At 40.1% G+C, this 19,578-nt stretch overlaps 1 protein-coding gene across 4 annotated transcripts in view; it reads left to right on the top strand.

Moving 5' to 3' along the window:
- Positions 1–19,277, top strand: part of LOC117271287 (triadin-like) — a 37,458-nt gene extending 18,181 nt beyond the window's left edge. For 2 of the 4 annotated variants that reach the window (XM_078173726.1, XM_033649440.2), the window contains 5 exons: positions 1,722–1,920; positions 7,285–7,326; positions 15,756–15,803; positions 16,874–17,026; positions 19,058–19,277. In XM_078173726.1, the coding sequence (XP_078029852.1) occupies positions 1,734–1,920; positions 7,285–7,326; positions 15,756–15,803; positions 16,874–17,026; positions 19,058–19,080 (453 nt within the window). In that variant the 5' untranslated portion in view covers positions 1,722–1,733 and the 3' untranslated portion in view covers positions 19,081–19,277. Of the gene's footprint in view, positions 1–214; positions 327–1,721; positions 1,921–7,284; positions 7,327–15,755; positions 15,804–16,873; positions 17,027–19,057 lie in introns of all 4 variants that reach the window. The other 2 variants (XM_078173725.1, XM_033649445.2) reach the window with 2 other exon arrangements.
- The last annotated feature ends 301 nt before the right edge of the window (positions 19,278–19,578 follow it).

The following is a 19,578-nucleotide window of genomic DNA, read 5'->3' as shown; positions in this document are numbered from 1 at the left end:
GAGGGACTGGTCAGTAGAAAAACACCCAGGTTAATAGGCTCAGACACCACTGGGGAACAATTCAGTGTGCTGCTAAGAAACACCCAGGTTCAGTGCCACAAACGCAGCCGGGAAACACTGCAAAGAGTTGACAAAAAACAGCTGATGTTGTTGGTCTTGAACAGCAATCTGAAAATCCATCGGTAAAAAAAAGAAAACTTTTTTTTTTTTGCAGAATCTGTTTTGAGAGATTACTTGAACAGTGGTCTGCAATGATCTGCAACTTGGCAGGCATCTCGCCTGAGTCTCACACCATCCACCATCCCCTCTAGCTCCTGATAACAAAGGTCAGCTTATGTATCACACCACATTAGAAACACTGATATGATATGTAAGAAAAGTGCAAATGTAAAGTATTTATGGTTTGCAGAAACATATAATGCCAATTCTTCTGGTGACTGGGCTGTGTAACAGGTTTGTTTTAAAGCAAATTCTCCTTCCTGTCCTCATGAAACACCACCACAGTCAGTCAGTTTGTTGCTGCAGCCAAAAATCTCTTTTAATCATAACCTTCCAAATCAAATGCTAATTGCATTGACCTCTAATTCCTATAGATGTTAATAGATACTGACAATTTTAATGGTGGTATCAGCAAATTTAGAGAAATATAGGAAACTGCTGTCTCAGCAAAAAAAAAAAAAAAAGTTTAAAGGGCATATTATAAGAAACCTGATTTCAAGATTACACTCTCACACACAGACACTCCCCACAGTATAAAGCTGCTATAATCAATATATTATATAAAAGATAGATCAAACAACTACTTGCATGTAAAATGTGTTGCTCATAGTGATGCACCCACAAAAATAACCATCAGACTCTGCAGATCCTGTCAGCTCTACATAGCTTTTCTACTGTCTTTCAGCTCATTGTTTGGGCTTTCAGGTTGGCAACTTAACTGTTTTGGTTAGCTCCAACTACAGCTATGACAGAATAATAAAACATGCTAATTAGCTGCATTGTGTATGCTAGATGTGAAAATAAGCAGTAGTTTGCAAGTTCACCATATTAACCTAAAAGGTGATAATATGTCTTTACAGTTTGTTTTTGCTGCCACCAAGTGGCCAAAAAAAAAAAAAAAACGCTGAATGCATGTTTTAAATGGGTGCTCCACTAAACAAAACAAGACTTTCACCCAGAGGACTGTTCGTGTCCTGTTTGAAACCAAAAATCAACGTAATTTTAACTTAACTTTACCTAATTTAGTACCTTTGTCACATTGTTACGTAACTAACGTTCATTTCTGTTCATCGTTATGCACGGATGTCACTCTATTACATATTTACATTAGGTAACAAATGTTCTTATTTTAAAACATAATCCTTTTTATAAACTTAGCCAAGTAGTTTTTGAGTTCGGTCTTAACATTAGTATACAGCATCTAGCAGCAAAAGTGAACTCGCCCTGCCCCTGCTGCTGTACAGAGTGCTGGTTGTGTGTTTATTCAAAGTTTATTGATACTGAATGTGTCACATGTCTAAAATGCACCAGCTCATGTCTTTTTGGTCTCCAGTAATACAGCCACCAAGTTTGAAGTGCATCTGATGAATGGCTCCTGAGATATGCGAAGGACATACAGACTGAGCCTCTTCCACTTTTCTTTCTTTAATGTCTCTCTTAATTTTCTTGCTTTATTTTTCATATTCATGTCTTAATGTTTCAAACTTCTCTCCCGTCCTCAGCTCGCTTCAACAATGAGCAGTCAAACCGACGGTGGGGAGGAAGCATCTCCTGCTCAGACCAATCAGAAGTCATTCTTGGATGAAGTCATTCTGACCTTCAGTTCACCGATGGCCTGGCTGCTGGTTGTGGCTCTGATCATCACATGGTCGGGAGTCGCCATCGTTCTCTTTGATCTGCTCGACTATAAAACGCTGACAGGTAACACGAGCCACTGTTGATTATTAATTTTTATGGTGACTGTCATCTTTTCATAGATTATTTGCACCATTCAGTTCAACAGTCATTCAATAATTCCATCATAATGTGATTATTATGGGCTTGTAATGTTTTATTATTCCTTCAACTCATTCACACCCATTCTTCACATATCCTTTACACATCTACGTTTCATCTAAGCATCTCTCAACAACCATTCAGGCATTTTTGAAGCAGACTTCAAAAGTGGGCACGCTCTCATGAAGGTCATTATTTTCAACGTCCATGTGTCGAATTAGGGGACACACCATTGAATTTTTCTTTTCAACATGTCAGTGATAATATCTCAACATCTGTGCTGCTTGAAAGGTTCAGTGTAGGATTTAGGAGGATAAATTGGCAGAAATGTAACATAATATAATGAGTATGTTTTCTTTAGTGTATGATCACCTGAAACTAAGAATCATGGTGTTTTTGTTACCTTAGAATGAGACGTTTATGGATGCTTTCAGACATAGAGTTGTCTTGCTTTGGTCTGAATCAGGGACTAATTTTGTGACAAAGCTATATAATTGCCTAGAGTTGGTTTATGTTCTCACGGCAGCATTTACAAGCGGACCAGATCAAATGCCTTGTGTGAGAAAGCTGCTCTTGTTTGGTCAGAATTTCCATGTGGGAAAAATCCAGGAAGTAAACCAAACGTTGAAGAAGAGTACACTTGCAAGATAAATGTGACACTTTCTAATGTCACAATGGAGGGACAACTACGCAGGTTGATTTTAGCGCTGCTCATCGTGGACTATATTGCTGTCATTGTTCATTTTAGTCAAACCATACAGTTTGAAAACGAGGCGCGGCTCCAACTAGAAAACAATGTTTTGAAGCATTGGATGTGCTGAATGTGCATATTAAGGCAGTACAGGAGGAGGTGCACATTAAAGGACAACTTCGGTATTTTTCAACCTGGGCCCTATTTCCCCATGTGTATGTGTGCGTATGATTCATGGGTACCACTCGTTCTAAAATTGGTTCAGTATTGAGGCGCGAAACGAGCTAAAACGGTAATGGGGGCAAATGCGTCCCGTATAAAAGTGCTTTTTTTCGCCACTGGCCGGTTCAGATCACCAGTGCTATCTCTGTAAATAGCATATTGTAGCGGCCCTGGGGCAGTGGTGAGTGTGAATGAGTGGAGTCAGCTGTCAGTCAGTGTTGGAGCAGAGAGGCAGAAGGCGTCCCCGCTGGGTACTGTAAGTGAGTATGTGTGTATGAAGTGTGTGTTTTTTCGCCACTGACCAGTTCAGATCGCCAGTGTTATCTCTGTAAATAGCATGCTAACTTAGCCTCTCCCTTACCTTTGGGCTGTGTGATGCCACGAGCTCTCTCTACTCGTGGGACAGCTGTTTTCTTGAGGAAGAGGTGTTTCGGGATTGGATGTCTTCTCTTCTTCGGCTGGCAGTAATCGTCTTGGGAGAAGTGAGCACTGCAGACCCGGTGGTCTGCAAGGCGCAGTGTCTGGAGAGGAGTGTTAGCATCCATTTGTAGCACAACTAGCCACAACTTCAGCATCTCGCCGTCCGTCAAAGGCAGCCTGTGAAAGCTGTACGGGGTGTTGCGTGACATCCTGTTCTTGCGTTCGGGGAAAAAGGCCCATTTATTTGAGCACTCCAAAAACTCCAGTAACACTCCAGGGGGTAGCACGTAAAAGACTCTGTCCTCTGACTCTTCTAGCGTAACACATACTTCACACTTACATACTCATTTACATTACCAAGCGGGGACACCTTCCACCTTTCTGCTCCAACACTGACTGACAGCTGACTCCACTCATTCACACTCACCACTGCCCCAGGGCCGCTACAATATGCTATTTACAGAGATAACACTGGCGATCTGAACTGGTCAGTGGCAAAAAAAAGCACTTTTATACGGGACACATTTGCCCCCATTGCCGTTTTAGCTCGTTTCGCGGCTCAATACTGAACCAATTTTAGAACGAGTGGTACCCATGAATCATATGCACACATACACATGGGGAAATAGAGCCCAGGTTGAAAAATACCGAAGTTGTCCTTTAATAATCCTCCAGGACTGTAACATGCTCATGTTTAACCCAAACAATGTGTCATGTGACTGCAGTTGGTTCAGATCCAGGTCGGAACACGTTCTCACCACAGACAAACCGCACCAGAGTTTGTTTGTAACCAGACTGAGACCACCTCTTCAAGAAGGTCTCGGTGTGGTTGTTTTGGTGCGCACCTGAGTGTGATTGCTGTGTTCACACCTGCCACCTGGCCATCGTGTGTCATGAGGGTTAGATGGGTCCAGGTGTTAATGGGTGTTAAGTCGTCTGGGTAGGTATCCCAAGACTATATTGTAAATATAGTAATGTACAGTGTACCTCACCTCCAGATGCCACTCAGTCCCTCTAAATCTTACACACTGGACCTTTAACACTGTTTAAAGTGTTTTAAGTGTTGTGTGCTTCCCTTCACTTGACAGCCGGACGTATTGAAAATGACACACTGTTTTAAGGAGAGCATTTTCTCACACTCACATTCACCTCGACTCTAACATATATTAGTCCACCAGCTGACAGTTTATGTACCAGTGTAGAAATACAGCTGAGTACATGCTCCACTCCTTCTCATTCTCACTTATACATCATACACTGGTAGAATGGATGGAAAGGGCACTTCATGGTGTTAACATGCAGTTATTATTTTAAATAAAACATTTATTTATTTTAAAGTTATGATTTCCCGGGTTTACATGTTCTTTAAAATTCCATGCGTTACCTGCTGCACTACAGAAACTGTCATCAGCTTTATTTCCTCACATATTTCTAATCCTATTATCTCCAGCTCATAACTTAATTGTCTCGAGTGATCAAATTCCACTTTCTGTGATCAGACTTTAATTACTTCATTGTCGTGAGATAACAGAAAATGAATTTCCCTGAGAACGATGCTATGTAACTGATTGATTGAAGTAAAAGCAGCAGTCAAGATCTCCTTCAAACATTTTCAGTTCTGCTTAAGACTGCCTATTCACTGGTGCCGTGATCAGGCTTACAAGGCCATTCATTTATAGCTGGAGATAAAGAGAAAAGCTGCATAACATGAGAAATCAAGAGGGAGCAACTGTGCCGCGCTCTTTGGTGTGATGTTACGTTTCGGTGAATGCAGAATTTGGGTTGTTAATGACCCCTGAAATCAAAACACCGAACAAAAATGTCACCATATTGACATGATGATATTCCTGTTATTATTTACTTTATACATAAAGCATGTCAGACATTTTGGGAAATACTGCACACTTACTCATTCCCATATCTGTCCATCATGTGTTCACACTATGAGCGACCAGTGCTGGGCAAGTTACTCTCAAAATATAATAGCCTATACTACATATTACTAGTTACCTTCATTTGAACGTAATAAAGCACTTTACAGTAATACTCTCTGTGCAGAGTATTAAGTTACTTATTAATATAACAAAGTTACTTTCACCTCATGTTGATTTTGAATAGATGAGGGTCATGTTGTTTCACAGAAGCTCCAGCCTAGACCTTTTTAAATAAATGAATATCCTTGGACACAGGGAGGGTCAGGCAGAGGATCAAAGCCCGATAATTATCAGATATGGATAAATATTTGTGGGTCTATGGTATGAGACTCAATGAACAAATATTGAGGTTAGCACAATAAACGGAATGGGATGTGAGTCACTCACTATGACGAGCGCAAATTCAAACACCAGGGCTGAAAGACCCACCTGCCAGTTCCCGGAGAGAGAGTTATGAGTAGGAACAGGACTGTGTGCCGGTGTTGCTCTGCAGTTGTAGGTAGTCTCTATATACAGACTCTACATTAAGTGAATGTAGAGTCTGTAGGCAAACCCCGGAGATCTTGCCTCCGGAAGAAGAGAGGAAGAGCCCTGGATTCCGGTTGTAGGCTGTTTGTAGTCCGCGTGATATTGACCAATCACATCTGCAGTTGTTGCCAGGTTAAACGGTCCGTGCGGTGAACTAATGAGGTGGAACATAATTGGCGTCACTGCAAACTCTGAATCCAAAGCAATGGTTCAGCATATTTACTTATACGGAAGTCGGAAACGGAAATTCGCCTCCTCCGCTCAAATCAAACCAGAATGCCAAAAAATCGCGGGTCTGCCCCCAGAGGCTGTATCGCCGTCTGCCGGAAGTCAGACAACGAATACAGCTGATGGGTTCAGAGAATGAGTTGTAGGTGATGTGAGTGGAAACACATCCAACATATACTAGCATCACCCAGATGTGCCGATCACTGGGATGAGGAAATAGCATACTGGAGGCCAGCTCCTTATCCCCGCTGTATTCAGGCAGCCTTAGGATGCAAAAGCAGAACAGGATATGGTGTATGTCGTTTTATTAAAAGAAACACACTGAACATGATAACGCGCTGTACGCCATGACCTAGATGTGCTGATGACTGGTACCTTTCTATAACGTAGTCTGTAGTGACATGACAACACAAAACAATCTTTTGGGGTGTTTTTTTCTGGTGGCGCACCAACGGAAGTGAATCAGTTCAGATGAATAAAAAATAAAAACAATAAACTATTATGGGTGGTAACACAGTACATGACACTGTAATATCACCCAAAATTCTGTTGGTAACATGTTACTAAACCCCCAACCAGGAACCCTCTTGTTGTAGGGCAACAATGCTAAACACTGCACCACAGGCTACAGGTAATTTTTAACAGAAGCCGGTGACATGAAGCTACAAACTGACGCACGACCCTTGTTGCTACAGACAGTATGTTGGGCTTCAAATCAAAACTGAGCTGGCCTTGACCTTTTCCAGTTCTCCAATGGGAGAGAAGAGAGGAAAGAACTGTTTATTTTACACTAATAAGTAACAAATTACATTGCTTTTTCCATTAGACCTCATAGAAATGATAAATCATTTAGATATAACAGACCTGTAAAACAAAGCATTGCCTTTAAGTTTCATGAGCACAATGGTAAAACATATAGCATGCACTGTAGTGATCTGAATAGACCTGACACACAAAGGTCAAATTGCCTCCAATCTTCCAACCACACAGCAGGAAATCAATAACTTTGATTTTGTAAAAGGTGTATTCCAGTGTGCAGTTCATTTACTGTGATAATGACCTTTCTATCAATTCTCATATCTACTCCTTTTCACTCCCACACATCACCATGTATTTGGACTATCCTACAGTGTGAGGATAGTCCTGCCTCACACATCCAACACACTCATCTTTAACTCCTCTCTTCACTCTCCTCCTTCCTTCACCCCCAACCCTTCACCTCTTCTCCATCCTCATGCTGTCAATCACCTGCCATCTCATCCAAAGAGTACACATCATACTGTGACGACCCCGTGTGTTTATCTCCTGGTAAAAACAACAACAGCAAAACCACTAACAGTTTGACTGCACTGCTTGCTTGTACTAGAGCGTTGCCTGCATCAGACCACAGATAATCGAGATATACATGATCTGTCTTCTATGTGTCCAGTTTATAAAATGTATGACTCTGTATGTAACATTTTAAAGGGTAAATCAACTCTAAATCAGCACAAATATTGGTGCTCTTTCAGGTCCCCAGGTAAGCAGCTCAGCTTTGCTTCCAGTTTTCCCAGTGGCCACTCGCAGTATCACAGCAGAAAAATCCACTGCGGCCCAAAAAGCATTTTCCACATAGACCACAACTGTAAAAGTAACGTTTGTAAAATTGTTGACAGGACACCTCGAACTGCAAACAAGGTCAGTTATGATTCTTTTTATCATGGTTTTTTGATGTATTGTGGTTTTATATTTTGTCATTTAACATCATTACAATATTAAGTCTATGAGCCAAAGGGAAACCCACGGGCAGAGCCAGTGAGAGAAACACTGCTGCGAATATTCAGTGGGTTGCATACTACAGAGGTAAACCTGGAAGCTAGAACTTTTTTTGGCATATACATTAGGCAAGCAATTTCATAGGAGTGAATAGGCGCCATCTTGGTATCCAATGTAGGTATTATTATACATGTGCGTGTTCTCGGTTGGTTGAAACTTTCCACCATCAGTTGTTTACACCAGTTGTCAACTTTTCAACTTTAATTTCAGTTAGCATGTTCATTTGCTCAGTCGCAAAACAGACAATGAATTATTGTTTACTCAGACTCTAACAGGACAATAAATATCTCAATGACAGATTTGAGTTAGCAAACTCGTTGGCTCTGTCGCTAACAAAGCAATAAATCTAAATGCTCAATTTAAGTTAGCAAACTCGTTAGCTCAGTCGCTGAAGGGGGCAATAAACTTCTAAATACAAAATTTCGGTTAGCATCTTGTTTGCTCGTCACTATTAGGACAGTACTTGTCTTAATGCTAAATGTCAGCATGCTTGTTAGCTCAATCTCTAATGTGATGAAAAATGTCTAAATACTAATCTTCAGTTAGCAAGCTCGTTTGCTAAGTTGCTAAATGTCTAAATGCTAAATTTCAGTTAGCAAGTTTGTTTGCTCAGTCGCTAAAGGGACAATAAATGTGTAAAATTTCAGTTAGCAAGCTTATTTGCTTAATTGCTAACAGGACAGTAAATACTTAATTCCAGTTAGCAAGCTTTTATCTCAGTCCCTAAAAGGACAATAATCATCTAAATGCTCAATTTAAGTTGGCAAGTTTGTTTGCTTAGTCGCTAAAAGAACAATAAATGTCTTAATACTGAATTTCAGTTAGCAAGCTTTTTGCTTAGTCACTAAAAGGACAAATTAAGTAAATGCTGAATGTCAGTTACCAATTGTTAGCAAAGCCACTAACGGGACAATAAATGTCTAAATACTAAATGTGAGTTAGCAAGCTCATTAGCGCAGTCAGTAAGGGGGCAATAGGCTAAGTCAAAAAATGCTAACTGTCAGTTAGCTAGCATAATAGCTTAGTCGCTAACAGAACAATACGTTTAAATGTCTAAATGCCAAATGTCAGTTAGCAAACTCAATAGCTTAGTTGCTAACAGGACAAAAGGCTAAGTCTTAAAATGCTACGTCAGTTGGCTAGCTCAATAGTTCAGTCGCTGACAGGACAATAAGTCAATACTGAATGCCAATTAACAAGCTTTCTTTGCTCAGTCGCTAACGTGACTATAATTTAGCAAGTGCAAACCCATTTCCTTTTTGTGGAGCAGTTAGTAGAGGAGGGTTTAATTATACTTGTTGGTGCAACAAGCTGTGATAGCGTCCTCCATTTTTGACTGTCCAACTCACCATTTTGTCAAAGGGTAGCTCCTTTAAAATAGCTTACTACTGGTCAACAGTGCAAATTTGCAAGTCAAACATCACCAAAGTTGAACAGAGGGTGTGAAACATGCAGCGGCAGGGCCGACTGATTGCAGGCCATGAATCTCTCTAACTGCGGGGAGAGTGTGTATGGGCGTTTGTTTTCCAGAAAATGCCCTGTTAGACAAATAGGCTTTCACTCCAGTGGAACATTTTCAAACTTTTGGGGCTCTGGTGTAATGGGCCGTCGGAGCAATTGCATAGTACCATGCGTGACTAGCTTACTAGCCATGCTAGCTCTCGTGTTCAGGGTTGATTTACCCTTTGAGCATCCTGAAGTTTCCTGATGTGAAACTTGTTAACTTGTTTGCTCAGGATGGGTTTTTTTTTGCCTGCTTTCAAATGTAAACTGTTTATCAGCCTCTCAGCTACAGATGGACGGCAAATTAAAGGGAAGAAATAACATCAAAGTCTAGAAAGGTGTTCAGTCACTGCAATATTCAGTACTTATAATAAATTCTCCCAAATATCTGACACTGTTTGAGAGGGTTGAACACCATTATTTGTGTTTTGATGATGGTGGTGGAGAGCAATTAGGTAAATTTACTGCATGGAAGCATCTTTAGTTGTAACATTTCATTCATTTTGGGTTTTTTGTCTTTAATTTGTCTCCAGTTTGTGTATTCTTATATCCTTTTTTTTAAAGCATCACAACTCAAAGTGTGCATGGGTTACTGGTGTTGAATGCATGTTTGTCTTTGTTTCCTTTGGACCTGCTAACAATGGTCAACGACCAAGAAGCCGTGTGATACACAAGCTTACAGCAGACATCCAAGAGCTGGGTTACAACTACTGTGTCTAATGACAACAGTAAATCTTTCAAACTGAATCATTTGTGCAATTTTGCAGATTTATTTTGTGGTGACAGCTGACATTGAAGAATACATTTAAGCTGATGTGGCCAACATGATAATCCATAAAAACTTCAACGGAGAGAAGAGAATACAGAGTCCCTGAATGAGATTGATTCATTTATCTTCTATATGTCAGGCGGCGATATCAATAAAAGTTTGAAATCTTTACTCTGAGTCGAGGAAACGTTCCTCCCAGGGCCAAGGATAGTGCTGAGCTGAGGAGGAAATGCATATGAAAGGCGAAGCGTCTCCTGTACGTTGTGGTTATCTTCCATTTTCTGAGGCAAATATTTGCAAGTTGACAATGACAAAATGCCGGGCTGCGTTTTTAATCACAAGGCTTTTCTCCCATCATGACATTTCAATAAAGGCCAGTGTGTGTAAATGAAACAGCGAGGAGACATTCTCGGACAATAAAGAAGAAATGCAATTCTCCCTGTCGTCGTGAAAGAGCAGAGATAGAGCTGTGTGTGTGTGTGTGTGTGTGTGTGGAGAAGCAGCATCAAAATAATAGGCCTACAGATAGTATAGAAATGGGGAGACAAAGACACTTGCGTAGACATACAGTATAGAAAAACACAGTCTATGTCAGAGACAGAGCGCGTGGAGACAAAGCAGCACCACCACCAACACTAAAATCAAACTCTCGTTCTTTCTCTCTCTGACAGAGAAGCAGAAAAATCTGAGTACCTCCTAATGTATGTGATTATTTTTGAAAAGGGAAACTACTTAGATTGAGACAGATGAAATGTTAAAAGCATCCAATGTTTATTTTCTAGTTCAGATCAGACGTTAATGACAAGGGTGTTAAAACTTATTCACTATATCACTGTTCAGTGTCAGAGTGACACGTGTGAGGAAAGAAAGAAAGGAGGAAGGAAAGAGAGAAACAGACAGAAATGAAGATAAGGAGAGAGGATTGAGAGAAAGAGGGTAAGAAGGACAGAAGGAAAAAGTAAAAGCAGGGAGAGGAAAGAAGGAGGGGAGGAAGGAAACCAAAAAGAAAACAGGAGGAAGGAAGAAGGGAGTTAAACAGAAAGAGAGAAAAAAAGAAAAACATCCAGGAAGGAAGACAGGAAGACAGAAGGATAGAAAAGGAGAAGAAGTAAAAAAAAAGAAAAGAGAAAGGAAGGAAGGAGAGGGAAAAGTTGCAAAGTAGGAAAGAGGGAGGCTTGAGGGAGGGGCAGAGGAAAGTGAAAGGCAGACAGACAAAGAACGAAAGATAGATGTGAAGAAGGGAAGAAGCAAAAATTGGAGAGAAAGGGAGAAAGATGAGGAGAGAGGATTGAGGGGTGAAAGAATCAAGGGGAGGAATGAAGGAAAGAGGGGAGGAAGGAAAGATGGAAGGAGAACGAAAGAAAGAAAGAAGTCAAGGAAGGAAGGAAAGAGACAGAAAGAAGTAAAAAACTGAGAAAGAAAGGAGAAGGAAAGGAAGATAAGGAGAGAGGATGAGGGAAGTAAGGAAGAAAGGAAAGAAGGAAAAAGGAAAATAGAAGGAGAGAAAGACAGAAAGAAAGAAAACAGAAAGGAAGGAGAAAAGGAAGATAAGAAGAGAGGAAGGAAGGAACGAAGGAAGGAGAAAACAAAAAGAAAGAAAGAAAGATGTGAAGGGAGGAAGGAAAGCAAAAGGCAGAAGTAAAAACACAGAAAGTAAGTAAGGACAAGGAAAGGAAGATAAGGGGAGATGGTTGAGGAAAGGAAGAATGAAGGAAAGGAAGGAAGGATGAAAAGAGGAAAACAGAAAGAGAAAGAAAGAAAGAAAGATGTGAAGGGGGAAGGAAAAAGTAAAACACAGAGGACGGAAGGAGAAGGAAAGGAAGAAAGAAGAGAGAAGAAAGAAAGAGTAAACTGAAAAAGTAAGAGAGACAGAAAGGAAGGATGAGAAGAACAACAAAAAAGAAAGAAGCAAAAAACAGGCAAAGAAAGGAAAGAGAGCGATGTTAAGAATGATGTATAAAAATAATGAAAAACAAAGAGAATAAATCTCTCCATCATTTCTCTTCTCCAGCTCTGGTTTGTTTCTTACAGCCACTTCCTGCTCTTTTCCTCCTGACGGTTTCTCAGAAGCCTCTGGGTTTATTCTTTTATCTCTGCGGCACAATTTGTATTTTTAATCTCTTTTCTTTGTGTTTTATCATTTTGATGTGACTGTTAAACTACACAAACTAAAGGTGGAGAGATGCAGGCGGGAGATTAGAGACGCAGGATGAGAGCATGAAAATGAAACTGAGACAGAAAATGGATTTATAGAAAGTGGAGAGGAAGAAAAGAGACAGAAGAATCAAAGAAAGAAGGATAGAGGAAAAGTAAAGTGAAAGAGAGACTGACTGAATGAGTAACGGCAGTAAAGGGATGACAGAGAGTTGGCAGGGGGGAAGCTAGCTCTCTATTCCTGGTGTATCTGTGTGGAGTGCCAATCAAAGAAATGTCAGTGCATTAATCAGCTGTTTATGAGGATCCATTATACGCCTCCTCCACACTGGGCAACAAACAGGCACAAAGCTTCTCCCACCTGGGAGGGGGAATATTAAAAAGATCAATTAATGAGAGCAGCTGCTGGGACAAAGCCATCGTGAAGAGCAAAGAAGTGTCAAAATAAAACTGAAATAATTATAATTTTGGGTGTAATTGACTGGCTTTGCTTTAAAATGCCTCCTTTGCATCATTAAGCACCAGAAACGTTACCGGCTTTGTTAACCGTTGAACCCTGACGTTACCCGTCTCCTGCCGTGTGTATTTAACACACACATTCACTAATGAGTCCGCAAAATTATTTGTGGTGGAAGTCATCAGAAAAGACAGATAATAACAGTAATGACTCAGTAAATATCTTGATAACGCTCTCATTTAAGTCATCCTTTAAAAGTGATTTATAAATTGTAGTTAACAGCTTTATTACTAGTTAATAAAGCCCTTATTAAGGCTGTTTAGATCAGCAGCCCTCGGCTTCAATTATGCTTTAGAAAGCCTCTAGCATGAGTTTTGGACGTCTAGGGACAACGTGTCAATTTTCACTTGTTACATGCATCGTGTCTTTTCAAAATAAATTTTAGTTCTGTGTTCCCACATAGCTTTCATCACCCAAAACTATTTTAAGATTAGGAAACAAAACTGTTAGCAAAGGTGAGTTGTGCAGCATTTCTGGCGTGTGTGCCTGGTGCTAGACCAAAAACTAGTGACAGAGGAATTAAAGACTGTGAGGCAGAGTCCTGCACAGGTACATCTTTGAAAACCCGCACCTGCCAACACCTGTAAAGCTCAGTACCAGAGCTTTACCTGTCATTATGTCTAAGTCAAATCTGCATCTGCCTGTGCACGTTAATGAAAGTCCTGCAACCCGACCCACACCTGTGATTAAACACACACAGGCTACAGTCGCTTACATTAAGCTGGGTTCTCCGTTCTTGAATTACAAATTCAGCGGAGGGAAAGTCTCTTTCACTGTCGGTGCTTGATGCTGGAATGGCGAAAACATTCTGTGCAATCACTGCCAGGTTAGGAAACATTTTAGCATGCTCCTTCCTCCACCATAAAACCTCAAAACGACCCTCCTTGGGTGTCTTGAACTGGATGAAGGCTGCCACCTCATCCTTAGGCTGCAAAGTTTCATCTCTGGATTCCTCCACATCGGGGTCAGAGGGGTCAGAGGTTCAACATGTGTCACTGACTTTCAAAAAAGGAATTGCGGCTTGATAAGAGTAATTTGGATACCAAAATATTACACACAAACTGCACATCTTTTTCATTTGTTTTATTCTTAAAATTAAAAATATATATTTTTGTTCACTCCCGCTTTTACCTGTGCCTGTACCCATGAATTTATATATATATAATATACGCATATTTTTTTTACCCTTTACACAGCTTTCTGGGGGTTACCTGTCAGGTACCCTGTGCAGGACTCTGCTTTGAGGCATCAGTTCTGCTTGACTGGAACTCTCCATGAGGAGGGCAGTGGAATCTTTATTATCATCTTCAAAATAAAAGCTCATACACAAGTAAGAGCACATATTTCACAGATGTCAACAACTACTTCCAGTGTTTCCCACAAAATTAGATTCTATGTTTGGTGCTTTGCCTTGGTGTATGTTCAGCTAATGGATGGGGGGGTAGGGGTGCGCTGGATCAACAGATTTTCTGTTGCTGCCGTTACACAGGTTAGACCCAGCACCGGGTTGCGGATCTTGCAATTTCCATGGCAACCCCGACGGTTTTATCTAATGCAGATTGGAAAAACAATGGATTGTTTTATGTGTTCACTAATCCAGAGAAACAGAGAGCTCCAAAAATAAAATAAAGGGATGTATGGAAAACCCTGCTACTTGGTTAGATTTAGAAAAAAATCATGGTTTGAATTAAATTAGGGACGTTTGTTACTTTAAGTATATTGATGGGTATATATATCAATGAATAGGTTCCATCGTTTAAAAAAAATCAACTTTTAGTTTCATATGGGACACGAACATTGGTCCTCTGGTTAAAAGTCCTGCTTTTGTTTGACCCGTCCACCTTATGTAGACTGTCTCGCTCTTTATACTACGTCACTGCTGTGGATGGGTTTACAATTGAGTTAGATAAAAGCTCACTGTGTCTCATACAGACGATAAGGGGTTCTTTGTGCTTTGGAATCTGACACTGACAGCCACTAACCAAGCTGCCATATTGGATACCCCAGGAATGAGAACAAGACAAACTTTTTGGTTTGTTAAAAATCTCCACGTCTGGTGATAAAGGGTGCTGAGAAGAGTTGTCAGTGGCTTATGATGTTAGTACGTTGTCAATAAACATCATACACTGTAGGTTCTCGCTTTCTAATAAGCCTCCAACAATAGATAATCAGTCATTTGATAAATTAATAAATTATTTGTATGATTATCCATTACGTCTGCACTTTTAAATATCAATAATTGGTTAATGAATGGATTTTTACCTCTGATTCTCTGCAGCTGTTTCCCAGCAGATCAGGGCTCAAACTGATCACTGAAGCGGTCTACCTGATTAAATAAAGAGCTACAGAAACAAAGCTACTGGAGAAGGATAAACACAGACCTTGCATCCTAAATTCTATTTGAATTATTGTCTTATAGCTGACTGATCTGAGAAGCATTGCTAATTGTTTTATTAACCATTGAAAAAGACATTAGTTAGAACTTATGAACCTTTTACAAAGGTCGCCTTGTTAGAATTTTTTTTTTTTGGCAGGTGTGTTTAAGGTGGTAATTTAAACCACTGGAGTGGAAACCAAAAGTTAGCAAGTGACACTGTAGTGGTGAGATATACACTATATTGGGACAGACAATGTCAGCGTCAGAGCTGCTGATAAAACTGTGTTGAAATGCTGCTGAAATCTTGTCTGTGTTGTTGCTGTGTTCTCATCCAGCATGTCCTCTGCATCATCAAGAGAGATACAGTAAGTCCTAACATGTTCTGTAAGATGAAAAGTGTGTGCCAGTCTTTTTATCATGTTTGCCTGCAAAACAATACATCTAAAGCTGTACGTGAGTGACTGAAAATATGCGTCACGATGAAGGTCACTGATTGTTGTTCTCCTGTGTGGCTTTATCAACTTTTATGTGTCTTTTTCTTTGTCCCTCTTCACATCATGCTTTCTCTGTTAACGTTCTATTCGTGTGTCTCTTCTCCTCAGGTCTCCCTCCTCCTCCCGCCATTGCCAAGAGGGGTATGAAGGCTAGAGGCAAGCAAAGACGCCTGACCTATCACACATATCACATTCACCACCTATACTAAATTTAAATATATCTAATCTGTCAACCTGTTTGACCAAGCTGAGACTTAAAGTGTCTATATATAAACCACAGTGTGTGAGCTCCAGCATGTACACATTTATTTTATACAATATATACTAAGGCTGCCTCTGACAATGAATTTTCTTAGTCGACCAATAGTCGTCATTTAGGTCCATTAGTCGACTAGTCGCCCACATGTTTATGATATCAATTTGATTATTAAATGATATATTTTGGTGGTTTGAGTTGAAGGTGTGAGAAAGAATAGTATCAGTAACATTGTTAACACTGTGCTACATTACAGAGAAATACAAAACTGTACTAATGAACCTTCATTAATATAGGCCTATATTTTATCTACAAGTGCACGTCACACACTGAGCGAGCCGCCTGTTAATGACACTGTGGGCTAATGGGCATGTAGCTACTTCCATGTTTCAGATGATACGTCATGTTTGTAGTCGACCAATGAAGATGAGTTTACATATCACCTTGGGTTCGTCCTTCACCTTCTCAAAATGATCCCACACTTTGGATTTCCTGCCCGACATGTTATTAACTAGCCTGTGGAATAGCCGCAGGTACCAGCCCTGGAAATTAACCTGACTCCTGTCTGACTGCTGAGCGTGGACACTTCCTGTGTCTGTCCTTTCAAATTAAATTCACACATGGTCCAGTCATATAGGGTTTGAAATATTTTGACAAGGTGCAGCTCCTACTAGAGTTTCAACTTTGTTTTTTTTTTTTTTTGTTTCTTTTTCTGCGACTAAGCGACAAATGAAATCTTGCCGACGAATGACCTTTATGGCCGACTAACATTTGGTCGCCTATAAGGAGGCAGCCCTAATACAAACAGTATACATGCTATTTTATACATACTACCTTTTTGAGACTGTTGTTTGTAGGTGCTCCTGATATTTTGTCCACTTCCTGTTTACTTGTTCAAGTTAAATTTTTACTTCTTAAAACATTTCATCCTACTTTTACTTACATTGTTCCATTTCTTTATTCTATGCAGCTGGTTATCGCCCAGTAAAATCGAGCCCTGTTGGAGTCCCGGCCACTCAGGAGAGCACCGATTGGTTGGAGATGATCTGGACTTTTGCGGCCAGTTTGGTAGCTCCTGATGAGGAGGAGGAAGGTATTCACCAGCTAACTGAAACCCTCACATGTAAGAAAACATCACCTCATACTAACTGATCATTTATCCATGACGATGATTAATAACTAATATCATGAATAAGATTCTTAACATCTTATTCATGATATTTACATGCACCAAATCATGGGTGAAAGGTTTTGATATTCAGAATATAAACTGATTATTAATCAGCATGAGAATGCACTGAAAAGCAAACTATATGCTCATCGTGATAATCCTGGCTGTGCAGATAATAGCAGTGATGGAGCTGTCAGAGCGTAATCACTCACTGACTAACACAGTAACACAATTAATATGACGCCCTTTTAACCCGCTAAATTGCACAGATACATTAGGCATAAAATAAACTTCCAGTCTCATCTTCTTTATTCAATTATCAGAACCAACGGCCCATTAAAAATACTGCTAATTAACTGTAGTGAAAACTTGAACTGGAGGCTTATGTTTTTCACAATACAACACTTGATAAATAGATGTTCTCGAATAAGACCGGGGAGCAGAAAGATATGTTAGCAACAGTTATCATAAACATAAAGGAGCTGTTAATTTACAGAGGAGAAGGTTCAAGGCCGAGACATGAGCAGCAAAACAGAAGAAAAAAACCTTTCATACAGTCAGGTTAAAGTGGAAATAGACAAGCTTTTGCTGTAAAATGAATCTGTGGATTTTTTGCTTGTAACTTGATGGAAAATATTAATTTAAGATAACAATGATCCTCTTTCACCAACTGTTCCTTTGAAGATTTTCTTCTTAGAACCCACTCACAAAGGTGACTTTGTGGGATTTATTCTTCGGTAGCAAACTGAATCTACGAATAGTTGGTCATTGCATTTTCTTCAATCCTACAGTTGTATAATATTATAGATTTTAAATTACAATGATATTATACAATGAATACACTGAAAGGGGGCGGCAGGAGCTCAGTGCATAGGGACTTGGCTTGGAAACTGGAGGGCCACTGATTCAAGTCTCTGTACAGACCAAGCATGGAGTGTGCACTGGTAGCTGGAAAGGTGCAAAATTGCCTCCTGGGCACTGCAGAGGTGCCCTTAAGCAAGGCACTGAAGCCCCAATTGCTCAGGGCGCCTGTCCAAGGCAGCCACTTCACCCTGACGTCTCTCCATTTAATGCATGTATAGGTCCTGGTCGTGCGTGTGTGTGTATTTCAGGCGTTTTTCAAAACATCCAAAACAGGACAGGAAGTAAAACCAGACAAGACACATGAGGAGAGAATCTACAAAATAAAACAGCAAACAGATTAAACACAAATTAATAACATAAAAAACAAGGACAAACACAAACAGAAAACCCCAAAACAAAGTCCACAAGATAACAAAACATAAATAAAAACCCAGGGGCAGTTCAGGCAGGTGGGACGAAAAGTAATGAAGTAGCACTCTGAGTAAGTTACAGTATTAATAACTTACAGAAACATTGCATGAAATAGTCCACCTTCCACCTTCGCTCCCTCTCTTTCGGCCTCTCTTTAAACACACATGCGCACAGCTTGATCACTGTAGAGCTCATTTCTGTCCTCAGTCCTGATAATTGTGCTACTATAATACATATTAGGTGTATTATATGCATTATAGTCCTGCCACGTTTCCCCCTGAATATCATCTGTAATGTTGACGTGAAAGGACGGCTTTTTTCGTCTGTGTCTGTTGCCAGAAGTCACTGACCAAGCGCTGCTATTTGACGACTTCGGAGTCAGACTGGGTTCAACAAACTATTTAAAATGTATGCTTAAAATTAGAGTCCAAAACAAGCAATAGCAAGAATGACACAAACAGTAAAGGGGAGCCTGAGTGTCCATGTGCATCCAGTTGTCTTTGTGACAGTGGCACCAACCAGAACACCACTTGGAAATGTTACACAGTGAAAAGTTGTCTGTTTCCACTGAAATATTTATTGCTCACAAGGTATGGTAATATCAGCCAAGAAACTGCAGGTTGGGATTTAATATTTACACCTGCAATAACTGAGATTGATGAACTAACTTGGACTGATGAACACCTCATTTTCCCCTCTGGCCTTCAGCTTTCCACTCTGACGAGCTCTGAACAAGAGGAGTGTGGAGAGAGGACAAGAAGTATGAAGAACAAGAGAGACGAAGGAGAGAGCAAAGAGAGACGAGTGTCTGAAGTAGAAGAGAGGATGTAAGGAAACACAATGATGTAGGATGTACAGTTTATCACAGTTATGTTTCTGTTTGTCTGTTGTTAATTGGAATTTGATGAATAAAAAACTGACAATTCGATACCTTGGCTTTGGTTTCCTCTCTGAGTGTTACACAAACACCATTATAGTCTTTAACCACATCTTTATTCTGCACACCCTGGATTTACTCTTAAAGACAGTACTCATCTTTCAAATCAACAGTCTGATAAATTGCATATTACAATGTTTCTCTAAGGTCTTTTTATGCAACTGAAAATGAAAGTGGTGTTCATTTGATATTATCTTGCTGTGCAAAATCAAAAATCAAAAATACTTGCCACAGAGATTTTTTTTGGCAACAATCTAAGGACAAGGAACAAGTGCGATGGTCACTAAGTGTT

This window comes from Epinephelus lanceolatus, chromosome 13 (assembly GCF_041903045.1).
Source record: "Epinephelus lanceolatus isolate andai-2023 chromosome 13, ASM4190304v1, whole genome shotgun sequence".
Lineage (NCBI taxonomy): Eukaryota > Metazoa > Chordata > Actinopteri > Perciformes > Serranidae > Epinephelus > Epinephelus lanceolatus.
Note: the sequence above shows the minus strand (reverse complement) of the source record. Positions and strands in the feature narration are given on the sequence as shown.